A 17,980-nucleotide genomic window follows, 5' to 3' on the forward strand; every position below is an offset into this window, starting at 1 on the left:
TGTCCTGCTGAGCTTCTCTAGAATTTTCTGATTTTGTTTCAAATTTCCATCATTTGTAGTATTTTGCTTTTGTTACAGATTCCTGCTGTTTGTTTCCCTCCTTTCTTAATGTGCATGTTATTTTTGTGATTTTATAATCACAAAATCTGCAGAGTTTTGGAAGAAGAGAACCAATTTATTCATTATCCATGTTGACACTTCTTTTAACACCTTAGGGTGCAGCTCATCTAGTCAAGGGCACTTGTGAATGTTCAGTCCCATTAATTTTCTGAATATGTTTTCTCCAGTAATTGTGATTGTTACCCCCTCCTTTTTTGCCCTGATTTTCTGGTATTTTGGAACACTTATGTTGTCTTTTATCAGAGGTCAGGCGGAGACTTGTCTCAAATACAAGGCATATTTACTCTGCGAAATTTTATAGTTTGATACCAGGTCTGACTTGATATTAGCCAGTGTAAATGAATTGAGCGTCACAACTGACAACTCCCACTATTCACTAGTTCCAAGTACCTGTTGACTGCCTCCTGTTCTGACCTGACTCCTTATCCTCCAACCTTCATCATTAGTCTATTGTCTGGCACTTCTTTGAAGGTCTTTTGGAAATCCAGATATATTGCATCTCCTGCATTATCCTCTCATTGCCTTTGTTACAACAGCAAAGGATTCAATGATATTGCTCAAACAAGTCTTCCCTTTTGAAATCCAAACTGATTATTCAATGTTATGGCTTTGGTATCTAAATGTTCTATTTTCTTCTTTAGCAATGGTTTGATCACTTTCCCTGCCACTGATGTTAAGCTGACTCCTCTGTTATTCTCTGGACATGCTCTATTGTCCGCTGTATATACATTAATAATCTTAATATTCTATTAGAGGCCTGGCACACCCACCAAGTTATTAAATATGTACAATGTTACTTCTGCTATTGCTTTCCTAGATTCTTTCAATATGTTCAGATGTAGCCCATTTGGATCAAAAAATTTATCTTCTTTGAATTTGGTTTGCTTATTTAATATTTCTCCATGTTTTATATTGAACATGTTTATATCATTTCTAATATCATCTTCTTGAGTAATATCTACTCTGTTTTGTTCCCTTATAAAGTTTAAACCAATGTAATGATTTAATTTAATGATCTGCTATTTCATTGTCATTTGATAGGATTTTATTCTCTGAAGCCATTCGAGCCCTTTTCACAACTTGGCGTTTTTAAAATATGTGTGCCTGTAGAATTTTTTTTACTGATTTTTGTCTTTTCGTTTGTGCTGGAAATACTACTCAAAAAAATCACAGAAGAAAAGTAAGACTGCAGTTTGAAAACAATAAAGTCAAAATAAATGTAAGTTCAAATCTCTGTTTTGTATAATACAGAGTATGGGAAGGCAAACTGTTGCTGCTTCAGGAGATCATGGATGAATGTTTAAAAGTTCAAGCAACCTGGTTATACCTAGAACCTATTTTTAGCTCCCCTGATATCATGGCACAGATGCCTGAAGAGGGAAGACGGTTTACAGCTGTGGATAAAACTTGGAAAGAACTTATGAAGTTAGTTATAATGGTAAGTTACAATTGGTTATAATAATACCCAGGTAACTTGTAACTAATTGCTGTCAAAGCCTACATTTATTGACCTGCATTATATGATAATTTTAAGTTACATATAAACACATTGGTCTGTTACAAATGTTCCTTCACCAATGCAAACAATCTAATTGAACTATTCAAAACTGCAAGAGTTCTGACTTTGAGATTTGTTACAATTATTTAATGTCAAATAACTGAATATTTCCAATATGTTCTTGGCTTTCTCTCACATATAGTCTTACACCTCTAATTGTCTAATTAGGAAACCCCTTCATGGACATAGGTTACTTTGACCTCTTGCCTAAGCAGCCATAATTAACATTTAAACCTCTTATTAACTGTTCCTGAATTTCATGATTTTTACAATTGACTTTATTGTACGTTTATCTGACATCCACATACAGTGGGTTGATGGATAACAACCAAAAGTTGAAATGTTGCTTATTTTCCTTATCTGCGCACAGAGCTGCTGAAGCCTGTAGTAGCATTCCTATTATGGCCTTAACTGAGACAACTAATGCAACAAAGATTGTATATCGTGTACAGACTCAATTTATCACTAAAAATTCCTTGAAAAGTTAGGTGAACAATTACATTTTTATTGTTTTTTTTGTTGTCAGTGAATGCCAGCTATCATGGTTGCAACCACAGTGGCCACAAATTCTGATGATCCCACCAACTTTGTGTCACAGAGAAGACGCAAAGAATGGCTGTTTTGAGACAAAGGTCACCCCAACTACACTTGATTTAGAGACTTACCTCTACTACTTGACTGTGCTGCTACCAGTAACACAGTGAGGCAGGCATTCTCTCTACTGAAGCAGCAGTTTCACAAGCTTAGACCATTGTGGGGAGCTCTGCTGTACTTTTTGGAGTGCACATCAAGTTTGCAGTGGTCCTCCAAGTATTCCATGGCATTGTTATAATGTGACTCTAGTGATATGTAGGCTGTTTCTAGAGGAGAAGAAATTATGGAGGATCCATTCGGAGCTTCCTTCTCTTTGAATTGGCTCTTCAGGAGTGCCTTCCTCTAGATATCATCCCTTCACCACCCTGGTTTCCACCCTGGTCTCTAGTTTCTAGTCTCCAAATTCCCATACATCTGCAAAACCTCATCACAATGTCCTCTGTGCAGATCCTGCAATGGAAGACATTTACAAAAACCATTTCATGTGGCCTTCTTCCAGCATCTCCTATAATTAACAAAATGAACTGTTTATCCTTGTGCATCCCTTTGTGAACTAGTAGCCTATGCTACTTTAGAGTTCCCAAGCAAGACTAATCATGATGGAAAGCTGCTGACTTTCAGTAGGGGAGACTGGGGTGATCTGGAAAAACACGTGCAAGCATTCCTGTGCATTGAGGCTTCAGATTGCTCCAATTTAGCATGTCTGGCAGCAGCATTAGCTGACTGGTAGAGAAGAAACAGCAAAGACACTAGTGGAGTTGCTGTGTTGGAAGCACTAATACAAGTCATTTAACTTTGCTGCTGCCACTCCTCTGTGAACGTGCCTCAACAATCCTTGTGTTTTGTAGGCAGCAGAAATGAAAAAAATGGTTCTTATAACCTATGTCTGAGCTTGCACAACAACATTGATCGGATACCATCAGATGCTGCACTCTCCTGAGTCCACAATTGTATTGATGGAGTTTTTCATGTGTTCACTTGTGAGATGTGAGTCGCTGCCTGGCCAGCTTTCATTGCCCAAACCTAGGTGACAGTTCTTTGGTGTACGAAAGAAAGAAATCAGAAGTAGAATGGTGAGTAGGGTGGAAAGCAACATGTTTTTGGGCCATCAATAATAGATTATACTTCATTCCAAATAACAAGATAAGGTTGAGGTAGAATATGAGGAAGGCCATAAGGAAGTGACATAAAATCACCCTCAGTCTTTTTGATGCCAGATGCAATGGTTTTTTCGTAGTTGAATCCAGCAATCACTCCCACCATAAAGCTATAGAATACAGGTAGGCCTGTGTTTGATCTGTTCTGCCATGTTCTTTTCTATGACGTGAGATGTCCTGCTAATGAGAGGAATGAATGTCAGTGATTCTATAACTATGTGTTTGGGTGATATGCTGGAGGTATGTAGAGGTAGTGAGAATTGGACATGATGATTGGTATTGTTACATGATGTTTGAGGATGAGGATCTGAATTTTAGACTCAAGTCCTGACTGTTCTAGACTACATTTGGATGGATAACAATGCATTGGGAAGGATGAGAGATTGTTGGGTGTTGGGTGTTGGATATGAGAGATTGTGAAGATACATAAATTTTAATCATTTGCCAGAAATCATTGATTTTATTCTGACTGTATCCATAACTTCGGGGCCAAACTCTTTCTGTAATGCTTTCTGGCCAACTGCTCCATTTCCTGCAGAGCACATTATTTAAGGCCTCTTTAAGCCTCAGGAAACATGACTTTCTCTTCCTCTTGAGCAACGTTTCAAGGCCTCTAGCACTTATTTTATGAACCTGAACCGAATCTCCTCCTTGTGCTTCATTTGTTTATTCTTGTAGCTGGTTGCAGTACCGGCAGTCGGCAGCAGCTTCCTTTTTGTCATTGCTGTTCTTTTAAGAGATGCAAATTGGAGACTAGATATTTGCTAGTTTCGACATTGTTAATCTCTTGTTGAGCAACCAAAAGAGAAGGCCATGCTTTGGTGCAGGGTTGCAATTAGGCAAATCACGAGGCAGCATAAAGACACATCCTCGATCATGAATTGTATCAGTGATAATGGGAACTGAGGGGTCTAGGCCCGAAACATCAGCTTTTGTGCTCCTGAGATGCTTGGCCTGCTGTGTTCATCCAGCTTCACACTTTATTATCCTCGATCATGAGCCCTGTACTGGAAACAGTGCCGACAATTTTTTAGCACCTTAGCTTCTTTGTTATGAATCACCCAATCTGATAACAATATTGTACTTGTGATGTACAGTAAATGACTGAGATCACAATTTTTTTTAATCACAGCATAACTTTTACTTCAGTTTAGTTGGTTATAAAAGTGGAGAAAAGCAAATTCTTAAGTAAAGTCCAGTAGAAATTTGAAAAGCTTTGGTAAACTCCTTTCCCAGTCCATTCAAGCCAGTGCTGGCCTCATTCGCAAGTAATAACCATTATTTAAGTTTAGCATAGTTAATTTTTTCTTTATTCATTCAGGGGATGAGGGCATCACTGGCTAGGCAGGATTTCTTGCCCATCCCTAATTACTCAGAGGACAGTCAAAAGTCAACCACATTACTGTGGGTCTGCAGTTACATGTCAGCCAGACCAGGTAAGAATGGCCAATTTCCGTCCCTAAAGGACGGTAGTGGAACAGATGGGATTTTCCTCACAATCATCAATGGCTTCGTGGTCATCATTAAACTCTTAATTCCAGATTATTATTTGATTCAAATTCCACAATCTGCCATGGTGGGATTCAAACCCAGGTCCCCAGAACATCTGGGGTCTGGTTCTCAGGATTAACAGTCCAGCGATAATACCACTAGGCCCATTGCCTTCCGACCCAAGTCTCTCACTCTCAGATTCTAATTTCTGCCACGTAATTGTCACTATTCCCTGGGGATCTTTTATGCTAGGATTCTTTATTAAAGCTGCCTGATTGCACATTATCAGAAATAAAATAACCTGATCTGTAGTTGGATCCATGACGTTTTGTTCAAGGAAACTTTTCCAAATATACAGAATGAAATATTCCTCACGGCTATCTCTGCCAATTTGATTTTCCCAATCTATATGAAAATTAACGTCACCCATGATTAACATACTGCCTTTTCTCATGCCCTCATTACTTTCTGATTTATTCTCAGTCCTAAAGAATAGCTACTGTTAGGGTACTTATACCATTCCTCCACCAATGTCTTTTGCCTCTTGTTATTTCTCAGCTCTATCCATATAGATTTTACATCATAAAATGCAAAATAATTTCTTACTAATATATTGATTCCATTGCTTACTAACAAATCTACACCACCATCCCTCTTTTCATTACTGATCTTTTTAAGATTGTTTTAGGTCAGTGGCTTTAGATGGAGTGGGAAAATGGAAAATGGGGGCATTTCTAATTCTGGTGATACAAGTCACTGGTGCAACTTAAGTAAATCTTACATCACTTGTTAGTATGGGCATCCTTAGCATGCTATTCAATAATATGAACATCTTCCTTCTTTTCTTCCACTTCTCACTTCAAACCTTCTGAGTGAGGACCGAATTTTGCATCTTATTCCTCTGTAAAGTGAAAGCATTGTTGCTGTACAAAATCGTGCAGAGCAAATGACATCCATTCTGTGAAGTCCTGAAGGTCGCCACCAGACCTGTCTGGGAACCTGAAATGCATATTCAAATTGGTGATGCCCTGTCCAAACACCCAGGCAGTTCCACCAGCTCAGTCACATGTGTTCTGATGATGCAACTTTCCATACAAACGTTTCTGAGAGGCTTCCTTTTTATTTCAACTGACAGCATTTCCTCTTTGCCAGTAAACCAAGGTTTACAGGGTCCTCTAACATACCTGCCACATTTCCTACTTCTTCCTAGAACAACAATAGGGTTTCCATTCTTCTCACCTTCCGCCTCATGAGCATTTGTATTCAATGGTAATTTTGTGGCACTTCTATCACCTTCCGGGTGATGCTATTACCAAATATATATTTCATGCCTCAATTTCAGCTTTCTGAAAGGACACTTCCCTCTGTGGTAGGTCCATTTCTCAATCACCCCAACATATTGACCCTAACCCACAAGCATCTTACCATGCAAATGTAGCAGATGTTGCACCTGCTCCTTTACCTCGCTCTTGTCACTGTTAGAGGCCCCAAACACTCCTTCCAGGTGAAGCAGCAATTTTCTTTCAGTATACTATATTCACTGCTTATCACTTGCTTTCCTCAGCAAGAGTGAAACCAAACACAGATTAGGTCAGGGCTTCACGGAACACCATTATTTCAATATGTAATCATGATGGCCGAATCTTTGATGGCCTGTCATTTTAATTTTCCAACTCGTTGTCCTGCTGACATCTGTTTTTGGCATACTGCACTCTTCCACTGCAGTTCAATGTAAACTTGAGGAACAGCACCTCATTTTTTGATTAAACAGTTTACAACCTTCTGAAGTCAACATTAAGTTCAACAATTCCAGACTTTAAACTCTGTCTCCCCATTTACAACAGGATTGCAACATTAATTCCAGCCTTTCTCCAGTTGTCTGCTATTCATTTCCCATTTCCTTTAAGAGTTTTATGTATCCTAAGTGTTGCTTTGTAACTTGAGTATTTGTTTTATTTTTCAATATGTGCGTTTAGATCCCCTATCAAATAGTGCCTGTAACTACTTTTTCCACTTTTTAATCTTTTTTTAAGCTTTACTTTTGGTTCTTTCCGAGACCACTCTTTTAAATCATAATTCTTGTTTTACTTATCTGGTTTTGGCTACCCTGATTTCACTCCCAAATCCTTACCTCAACTCTTACCTTTCCAGGTTCGTCTCCCTCAGTGCCCCTTGAGGCATTCTCTGCAAGGCTTGATGAACACTTTGCATTATTACAAGCAGAAATCATAATTATCCCATCCTACTCTCTTGCTGATTTTCCTGTTCCATGCACTTGTGAGGATAATCCTGCCCATCTCCACCCAATCCAAGAAAACCTTCCTACTGGAGATTAGATAAAATAAAGGTTAGCTAATGGACAACAGAAGGATATTTCAGTGATTAGTGGCATAAACTTCAATGCTTGAACTCTGTCAAATAAGGCCGATGAGCTGAGTGTATAGATAAACACTTGGAAGAATGCTGTCATAGCTGTTTTGGAAACAATGCTTAAGAGACAGAAGTAGCAAAGAAAAGAAAAAGAAAAGAAAAGAACAAAGAAAATTACAGCACAGGAACAGGCCCTTCGGCCCTCCAAGCCTGCGCCGATTGAGATCCTCTGTTTAACCTGTCGTCTATTTTCTAAGGGTCTGTGTCCATTTGCTCCCTGCCCATCCATGTACCTGTCCAAATATATCTTAAAAGACGCTAACGTGTCTGCGTCTACCACCTCCGCTGGCAACGCGTTCCAGGCACCCACCACCCTCTGTATAAAGAACTTTCCACGCATATCTCCCTTAAACTTTCCTCCTCTCACTTTGAACTCATGACCCCTAGTAATTGGGTCCACCACTCTGGGGGAAAAGCTTCTTGCTATCCACCCTGTCTATACCCCTCATGATTTTGTAGACCTCAATCGGGTCCCCCCTCAATCTCCGTCTTTCTAATGAAAATAATCCTAATGTACTCAATCTCTCTTCATAGCTAGCACCCTCCATACCAGGCAAAATCCTGGTGAACCTCCTCTGCACCCTCTCCAAAGCATCCACATGCTTTTGGTGATGTGGCGACCAGAACTGTACACAGTACTCCAAATGTGGCCAAACCAAAGTCCTATACAACTGCAACATGACCTGCCAACTCTTGTACTCAATGTCCCGTCCAATGAAGGAAAGCATGCTGTATGCCTTCTTGACCACCCTATTGACCTGCATTGTCACCTTCAGAGAACAATGGACCTGAACACGCAGATCTCTCTGTTCATCAATTTTCCCTAGGACTTTTCCATTTACTGTATAGTTCACCCTTGAATTTGATCTTCCAAAATGCATCACCTCGCATTTGCCCGGATTGAACTCCATCTGCCATTTATCTGCCCAACTCTCCAATCTATCTACATTCTGCTGTAATCTCTGACAGCCCCCTTCACTATCTGCTACTCCACCAATCTTAGTGTCATCTGCAAACTTGCTGATCAGACCACCTACACCTTCCTCCAGATCATTTACATATATCACAAACAACAGTGATCCCAGCACAGATCCCTGTGGAACACCACTGGTCACAGGTCTCTAATTTGAGAAATTTCCTTCTACTACTACTCTCTGTCTCCTGTTGTCTAGCCAGTTTTTTATCCATTTAGCCAGCACATCCTGGACCCCATGTGACTTCACTTTCTCCATCAGCCTGCCATGGGGAACCTTATCAAACGCCTTACTGAAGTCCATGTATATGACATCGACAGCCTTTCCCTCATCAATCAACTTTGTCACGTCCTCAAAGAATTCTATCAAGTTGGTAAGACATGACCTTCCCTGCACAAAACCATGTTGCCTATCGCTGATAAGCCCATTTTCTTCCAAATGGGAATAGATCCTGCCCCTCAGTATCTTCTCCAGTAGCTTCCCTACCACTGACGTCAGGCTCACTGGTCGATAATTACCTGGATTATCCTTGCCACCCTTCTTAAACAAGAGGACAACATTAGCAAGTCTCCAGTACTCCGGGACCTCACCTGTGCCTAAGGATGCTGCAAAGATATCTGTTAAGGCCCCGGCTATTTCCTCTCTCGCTTCCCTCAGTAACCTGGGATAGATCCCATCCGGACCTGGGGACTTGTCCACCTTAATGTCTTTTAGGATACCCAACACTTCCCCCTTCCTTATGTCAACTTGACCGAGAGTAAGCAAACATCTATCCCTAACCTCAAAATCTGTCATGTCCCTCCCCTTGGTGAATACCAATGCAAAGTACTCGTTAAGAATGTCACCCGTTTTCTCTGACTCAGTGCATAACTTTCCTTCTTTGTCCTTAAGTGGGCCAATCCTTTCTCTAGTTACCCTCTTGCTCTTTATATAAGAATAAAAGACCTTGGGATTTTCCTTAACCATGTTTGCCAGCAATATCTCATGCCCTCTCTTAACCCTCTTAATGCCTCGTTTCAGATTTGCTCTACATTCCCGATATTCTTGCGAAGCTTCTTCTGTCTTCAGTCGCCTAGACCTCGTGTACGCTTCCTTTTTTCTCTTGGCTAGTCTCACAATTTCACCTGTCATCCATGGTTCCTTAATCTTGCCATTTCTATTCCTCATTTTCACAGGAACATGTCTCTCGTGCATGCTAATCAACCTCTCCTTAAAAGCCTCCCACATATCAAATGTGGATTTACCTTCAAACAGTTTCTCCCAATCTACATTCCTCAGATCCTGCTGAATGTTGGTATAGTCGGCCTTCCCCCAGTTTAGAACTCTTCCTTTAGGACCACTCCCATCCTTGTTGGTATAGTCGGCCTTCCCCCAGTTTAGAACTCTTCCTTTAGGACCACTCCCATCCTTGTTGGTATAGTCGGCCTTCCCCCAGTTTAGAACTCTTCCTTTAGGACCACTCCCGTCCTTGTCCATGAGTATTGTAAAACTTAGGGAATTGTGGTCACTATTTCCAAAGTAGTTCCCTACTGTAATATCAACCACCTGGCCAGGTTCATTCCCCAACACCAGGTCCAGTATGACCCCTTCCCGAGTTGGATTACATACATACTGCTCTAGAAAACCCTCCTGGACACACCTTACAAATTCTGCTCCGTCTTGACCCCTAACACTGAGTGAATCCCAGTCAATGTTGGGAAAATTAAAATCTCCCATCACCACCACCCTGTTTCTCCTAAACCTTTCCATTGTCTGTTTACATATTTGTACCTCTATCTCACGCTCGCTGTTGGGAGGCCTGTAGTACAGCCCCAACATTGTTACTGCATCCTTCCTATTTCTGAGTTCTACCCATATTGCCTCACTGCTTGAGTCCTCCATGGGGCCTTCCTTCAGTATGGCTGTGATATCGTCTTTGACCATTATTGCAACTCCTCCACCCCTTTTACCTCCCTCTCTATCCCGCCTGAAGCATCGATATTCTGGGACAACTAGTTGCCAATCATGTCCTTCCCTCAACCAAGTCTCAGTAATAGCAATAACATCATACTTCCAGGTATCGCTCCGAGCCCTAAGCTCATCTGCCTTATCTACTACACTTCTTGCATTAAAACAAATGCACTTCAGACCACCTGTTCCTTTGCGTTCATCATCTGCTCCCCGACTACTATTCCCTTTATTCACACTGACCATTATCTAGTTCCCTACAGGCTTTCGTTTCTACCTCTTTTCTGTCCAATATTTGGTTCCCATCCCCCTGCCACATTAGTTTAAACCCTCCCCCACAGCATTAACAAAAGCACCCCCAAGGACATTGGTTCCAGTCCGGCTCAGGTGTAGACCATCCAATTTGTAACAGTCCCACCTTCCCCAGAACCAGTTCCAATGTCCCAAAAATCTGAACCCCTCCCTCCTACACCATCTCTCAAGCCACGCATTCATCCTGGCTATTCTTTCATCTCTGCACTGACTAGCACGTGGCACTGGTAGCAATCCTGAGATTACTACCTTTGAGGTCCTACTTTTTAACTTGGCTCCTAACTCCCTAAATTCTACTTGTAGGACCTCATCCTGTTTTCTGCCTATATCGTTGGTGCCTATATGCACCATGACAACTGGCTGTTCGCCTTCCCCTTTCAGAATGTTCTGCAGCCGATCGGAGACATCCCTGACCGTGCACCTGGGAGGCAACATACCATTCGGGAGTCTCGTTTTCAACCGCAGAACCACCTATTTACTCCCCTTACAATTGAATCCCCAATGACTATCACCCTTCCACTCTTTTTCCCGCCCTTCTGTACAGCAGAGCCAGCCACGGTGCCATGAACCTGGCTACTGCTGCCTTCCCCTGGGAAGCCATCTCCCCCAACAGTATCCAAAACGGAATACCTGTTTTGGAGGGAGATGACCGCAGGCGACACCTGCACTGCCTTCCTGCTCTTCCTCTGCCTTTTGGTCACCCATTCGCTTTCTCCCTCAGCAATCCTCATCTGTGGTGTGGCCAACTTGCTAAACGTGCTATCCACGACCCCCTCAGCATCGCGTATGCTCCAAAGTGAGTCCAACCGCAGTTCTATATTTTGACTTGTCGTTGTTTGATATCTGTCCTACTCTGGTGGTGTCATCAGTAACCTTGTAGATGGCATTCATTTGGAATTTGGCAACACAGTCATGGGTGTACAGGGAGTACAGTAGGGTGCTAAGGATGTATCCTTGGGGGGGCTGCAGTATTGAGTGTTATTGTGGAGGAGGTGCGGTTACCTACCTTCACTGATTGCAGTCTGTGGTTCAGAAAGCTGAGGATCCAGTTGCAGTGGGCAGAGCTGAGACCAAGGTCTCACGATAATAAAGTGTGAAGCTAGATGAACACAACAGGCCAGGCAGCATCTCAAGAGCACAAAAGCTGACGTTTCGGGCCTAGACCCTTCATCAGAGAGGGGGATGGGGTGAGGGTTCTGGAATAAATAGGGAGAGAGGGGGAGGCGGACCGAAGATGGAGAGGAAAGAAGATAGGTGGAGAGGAGAGTATCGGTGGGGAGGTAGGGAGGGGATAGGTCAGTCCAGGGAAGACGGACAGGTCAAGGAGGTGGGATGAGGTTAGTAGGTAGGAAATGGAGGTGCGGCTTGGGGTGGGAGGAAGGGATGGGTGAGAGGAAGAACAGATTAGGGAAGCGGAGACAGGCTGGGCTGGTTTTGGGATGCAGTGGGGGGAGGGGACGAACTGGGCTGGTTTTGGGATGCGATGGGGGAAGGGGAGATTTTGAAGCTGGCGAAGTCCACATTCATACCATTGGGCTGCAGGGTTCCCAAGCGGAATATGAATTGTTGTTCCTGCAACCTTCGGGTGGCATCATTGTGGCACCTCTGCTCAATGTGGAAAGTCATCTTGGGGCCTGGGATGGGGGTGAGGGAGGCGGTGTGGGGGCAAGTGTAGCACTTCCTGCGGTTGCAGGGGAAGGTGCCGGGTGTGGTGGGGTTGGAGGGCAGTGTGGAGCGAACAAGGGAGTCACGGAGAGAGTGGTCTCTCCGGAAGGCAGACAAGGGTGGGGATGGAAAAATGTCTTGGGCAGTGGGGTCGGATTATAGATGGCGGAAGTGTCGGAGGATGATGCGTTGTATCCGGAGGTTGGTGGGGTGGTATGTGAGAATGAGAGGAATCCTCTTGGGGCGGTTGTGGCGGGGACGGGGTGTGAGGAATATGTCGTGGGAAATGTGGGAGACGTGGTCAAGGGCGTTCTCGACCACTGTGGGGGGAAAGTTGCGGTCCTTGAAGAACTTGGACATCTGGGATGTGCGGGAGTGGAATGCCTCATCGTGGGAGCAGATGCGGTGGAGGCAGAGGAATTGGGAATAGGGGATGGAATTTTTGCAGGAGGGTGGGTGGGAGGTAGTGTATTCTAGGTAGCTGTGGGAGTTGGTGTATTCTAGGTAGCTGTGAGAGTCCCCTGCAACTGCAGGAAGTGCTACACTTGCCCCCACACCTCCTCCCTCACCCCTATCCCAGGCCCCAAGATGACTTTCCATATTTAGCAGAGGTTCACCTACACATCTGCCAATGTGGTATACTGCATCCACTGTACCCGGTGTGGCTTCCTCTACATTGGGGAAACCAAGCGGAGGCTTGGGGACCGCTTTGCAGAACACCTCTGCTTTGTTCGCCTCCCAGTCGCGAACCATTTCAACTCCCCCTCCTATTCTTTAGATGGCATGTCCATCATGGGCCTCCTGCAGTGCCACAATGATGCCACCCGAAGGTTGCAGGAACAGCAACTCATATTCCGCTTGGGAACCCTGCAGCCCAATGGTATGAATGTGGACTTCACCAGCTTCAAAATCTCCCCTTCCCCCACCGCATCCCAAAACCAGCCCAGTTCTTCCCCTCCCCCTACTGCATCCCAAAACCAGCCCAGCCTGTCTCTGCCTCCCTGACCTGTTCTTCCTCTCACCCATCCCTTCCTCCCACCCCAAGCCGTACCTCCATTTCCTACCTACTAACCTCATCCCACCTCCTTGACCTGTCCGTCTTCCCTGGACTGACCTATCCCCTCCCTACCTCCCCACCTATACTCTCCTCTCCACCTATCTTCTTTTCTCTCTATCTTCGGTCCGCCTCCCCCTCTCTCCCTATTTATTCCAGAACCCTCACCCCATCCCCCTCTCTGATGAAGGGTCTAGGCCCGAAACGTCAGCTTTTGTGCTCCTGAGATGCTGCTTGGCCTGTTGTGTTCATCCAGCTTCACACTTTATTATCTTGGATTCTCCAGCGTCTGCAGTTCCCATTATCTCTGATACCAAGGTCACACGGTTTGGATCAGTCTGGAGGAGGTGTTCAAAGCAGAACTGCATTCAATGAGCAGGAGTCTGATGTATATGTTCTTGTTGACTGCATGTTCCAGGATGAGTGCAGGGCTAGGGATATGGCATCGGCTGTGAACCTATTATGTTGGCAGGCAAATAGTAGGGGATTGAGGCAAGCTGGGAGACTGGAATTGATGTGGGCATGACCAGCCTTGTGAACCAAATCATGATTATTGAGGTCAGAGCGATTAGCTGCTAGCCATGAAGGCACTTTGCAGGTGCTTCTTGGATATGGGGATGATGGTGGTCTTCTTGAAGTAGGTGGGAACTTTGGCATGTAGTATGGAGAGGCTGAAGATGTTGGTGAATACCTCTGCCAGTTGGCCTGCACAGGATCAGAGGGCTTGACAGGGGATGCCATCTGGGACCGTTGCTGTCCTTGGGTTGAGTTGGGTTAATTGGGCTGTTGCTCTGCTTGATATCGTACAGTCTCCTGTTGTCTATCAGTTGCTAACACTTTTGACCATTACCTTACAACATAAGTGGATGTTGTTATCATACAAGAGGCACAACCAAAGGTCCAGGTTTCTGCTAGTAAGGCAAATGAAATGTTGTAGATTTGGGAACAAACTGAACCAACTGGCATTTTCATTTGTTACTTTTTAACTAAGAAATGGTAGATTGCCACTTCAATTTCTACAAGCAGAATATTTTGCCCCATTTTATTTACTTTCATGTATGTCTTGACTTTTTAATGACTGATTCCCTCTTGGACCAGCTTTATTAAATAATATGTTACCTCTCCAGGATACGCATGTTCTAGCAGTGGTATCCATAGACAAAATGATTGAAAAACTAAAGAAATCAAATGCTTTGCTGGATTTGATCTTGAAAGGACTTAATAATTATTTGGAAAAGAAGCGTTTGTTCTTCCCTAGATTTTTCTTCCTGTCTAATGATGAGTTACTGGAGATCCTATCGGAGACCAAAGATCCTACTAGGTATGATATTTTGATGCATAGTCAACTTCAAATTGTTTGGTACTGTTATGAGATTTTCGGTAGCTACTTCTGTATAAATTCTTAAAAGATTGCATTCTACTTCTAAGACTTTTTGACTGGATCCTGTTCATTAGATGACCGTTTCTGAAATTAAGAACATTGTTGATGAGCTAACGTAAGCAAATTGTGTGATACGTTCCAACAGATTGCATATAATTTAAATAACTAGGGTTTAGATATTGGGCCTCTGACCTAATTTTGGGGGGTTTGGGGTTTGGGGATTGCTGACCAGGTATTGTGCGATATGCTGGTATTAAAATGGCTCTTAGCGAATGGATCTGTGGTTTGGCCCTGGCCTCCGGTTTGGGTTTGACTTATTAGTTGTTTACTAGGTTAGCCCGGGGTCTGACATTGGGCTGAGTAGGGGTACAGGTTGAAGTCTGGAAACAAGAAATTGGGAAAAGAGACTGTGTGGGGATAGTGGCTACTGTGAGGATGGGCAATAGCAGAAATCGTGTCTCTAGGCCAAGAATTAGAGGGGAGTCACAGAGATTGTGAGGGATTGATCATTTGTTGGATACTGGTTTAATCAGATTTGGGTGTTAATTGCTTTTCTTGTATGGCGGGTGATTTCCTACTTTGTGACTGCCTGGGCAATGAATCTTGGTGAGCTGGCCTTAAACAGCATTTAGCCCCTTTATTTGCCTATGCAAAGAACCCAACATCTAACTCACGGTTTTTACAATGCAGCACTCCGTCCATTGGGTTGTATGTGCATCCTGTTGCTGTTGAATTAGTAAATCAGGTAATCCCCAGAAAACCAGATACTGCGTGTTCACTTATGTGGACTGCCTAGGAGCCAAGTTTTAGAATGGTGCCGGAAATGGAAACCTATCCATAAACAGTTTCTACATGGTATTGGATTAACTATTTCATAGAATTTTCAGAAAATATGAAGAAAATAAGCTGAGTTATAAAGTAATATATTCTAATAGAAATCATGGAAGTTGTCAAGCTATGCATTTTAAATTCTTAAGATTTTGATCCTTTCTACAGGGTACAGCCTCACTTAAAGAAGTGCTTTGAGGGAATTGCAAAAGTTCAATTCACTGATATCTTGGAAATAACCCATATGAAAAGTAGTGAAGATGAAATAGTGGAACTTATTGATATCATTTCCACTGCAAAGGCTAGAGGTCAGGTGGAAAAGTGGTTGCTGGAACTTGAGTCAGCTATGGTGAAATCCATTCACAAGGTAGCGTGTTTTTTTTCAACTATGGCTATATGCATTAATCAATTTTGGGGAAAACACAGCTATTTCTTTACTTTGGTCAGAATTGTTTTTATTTTATGGATGTTATGTATAACTTCACCAAATCAGGAGACAAAAATATGACACATACAAGTTTTAAAACCCATCCAATCCAGGGTGTGATATTAAAATTGCAATGGAATATAGTCTTACCCACTGACCATCTTCTTAATCATGCAGTTTTTAGACAAACACCAAAAAGTGTTGGGTACATAATTATGGGATGCAACTGGGAGACCTTTAAGGTTATTTGGACCCCAGTTTTAATAATGTGAAATTGTGCAAGCCCTGACCAAAACTTAATTTCCTGGTTATACCTAGTTGGATTAGACTCTTAGGGAAACATAGATATTTTCTAATCAACCTGTTCAGAAATGTTATTACATACCTCTGGAGCAGGTCTAATTGAACTCAGGCCTTCTGACCCAGAGATAGAGGCACGATCACTGCACCACAGGATTTAGGATAACATAGATGTCATTAATCAACCTATTCAGATGTGCTATTACACATCTCTGGAACAGGTAGGCTTTGAACCTTGATCTTCTGGCTCAGAGGTGGAGATAGTATCACTGTACCATAAGCATCTCCTTAGGTCAACATGAATATTTTCTAATCAACCTGTTAAGAGATGATATTACACATTGCTGGAGCAAGTGGGGCTTGAACTTGGAATTCCTGGCTTAGAAGTAGGGACGGTACCTTCAGAAAGCATAAAACACTACTTAAAGCTCTACACATCTGCTTCTGGTTGGGTCGTGGTGACCAGTCTGCTGTTGTATTATTATATTACTTGGAAAAGATCAATTGTCCATCGAAACATGGGAGTAGAAGTGGGCTATTCAGCTCCTGTAGTTTGCTGCAGCATTCTGGATCACGGCTGATCATCTATCTCAATGTCTTCTTCTACAGTATCCCCATAACATTTGATTTCATTAGTATTTAGAAAGCTGTTGATATTGACCTTGAACACAGTATAGGAATGAATTTCCATAGCCTCCTAGGATAGAGAGTTCCAAAGATTCACCACTGACTGAGTGAAGAAATTCTTGTTCATCTCAGTCTAAGTGGCCAACCCCTTATTCTGAGACTGTGTCCCTGGTTCTAGAACTTAACTGGGGAATCATCCTATATGCATCTACCCTGTTGAGCTTTTATGAGTATTGTAAGTTTCAGTGTGATTTTCCCTCATTCCTCGAAGTATTGAAAATAAGAGCAGGTATAGGTCATTTAGCCTTTTGAGCCTGCTCTGCCAATCAATTTGATCATGGCTGATCCTCTGATTCAATGCCATATTCCTTCTTTCTCCCCTTGCCACTTTATGCCTTTAAAATCTGAAACTTTATCTTTTTCTTTCTTGAATATGTTTAGTGACTTGGTCTCCGGAGCCTTTTGTGGCAGAGAATTTCACAGGTTCGCTATCCTTTGAGTAACAAAATGTTTTATCCTGTCAGTTTTAAGTGGGTTACCCCATGTCCTCAGACTGTGACCTGGTTCTAGATACACCATCAGGAAAAACATTCTCCCTGCATCTAGCCTTTCCAGCCCTGTTAAAATATTTCACCTTTTCAATCAGATCCTCTCTCATCCTTCTAAACTCTAGTGAATTTAAGTCCAGTTGAAGAAATCTCTCCTCATAGGATAGTACTGCCATCCCGATGTCTGCCTAGTGAACCTTGGCTGCACTCCCTCTATGGCAAGTATGTCTTTTCTTGGGTAGGAGACCAAAACTGCATGCAAAACTCCAGGTAAGGTCTCACCAAGGCCTCGTTTAACTATAGAAAGACATATCTACTTAGGATCTGAAATCGCCTTGCAAGGAAGACCAATACACAATATGCCTTCCTATTTGCTTGCTGCATCTGCTTGCCTACTTTTAATGCCTTTCAGGAAATCTTCATCCAACCTAACATTTGATCTGTCCAATCCAAGTGTGAATCAAAGTCATTCCTGATTACAGTTGTACCATTATTACATGCATTTCTGATTTCTTGCTTTATGCCTTCCCCTGCATCTCCATTACGATTTGGGGCCTTTTAGACGTT

At 42.8% G+C, this 17,980-nt stretch overlaps 1 protein-coding gene across 1 annotated transcript in view; it reads left to right on the forward strand.

The window, feature by feature from the left end:
• dnah7 (dynein, axonemal, heavy chain 7) overlaps nt 1–17,980 on the forward strand; it is a 304,986-nt gene that overhangs the window by 69,050 nt on the left and 217,956 nt on the right. The window contains exons 18-20 of the mRNA XM_059647155.1: nt 1,372–1,558; nt 14,430–14,623; nt 15,680–15,878. Coding sequence (XP_059503138.1) covers nt 1,372–1,558; nt 14,430–14,623; nt 15,680–15,878 — 580 coding nt within the window. The remainder of the gene's footprint in view (nt 1–1,371; nt 1,559–14,429; nt 14,624–15,679; nt 15,879–17,980) is intronic.

Source organism: Stegostoma tigrinum, chromosome 7 (genome assembly GCF_030684315.1).
Source record: "Stegostoma tigrinum isolate sSteTig4 chromosome 7, sSteTig4.hap1, whole genome shotgun sequence".
NCBI lineage: Eukaryota > Metazoa > Chordata > Chondrichthyes > Orectolobiformes > Stegostomatidae > Stegostoma > Stegostoma tigrinum.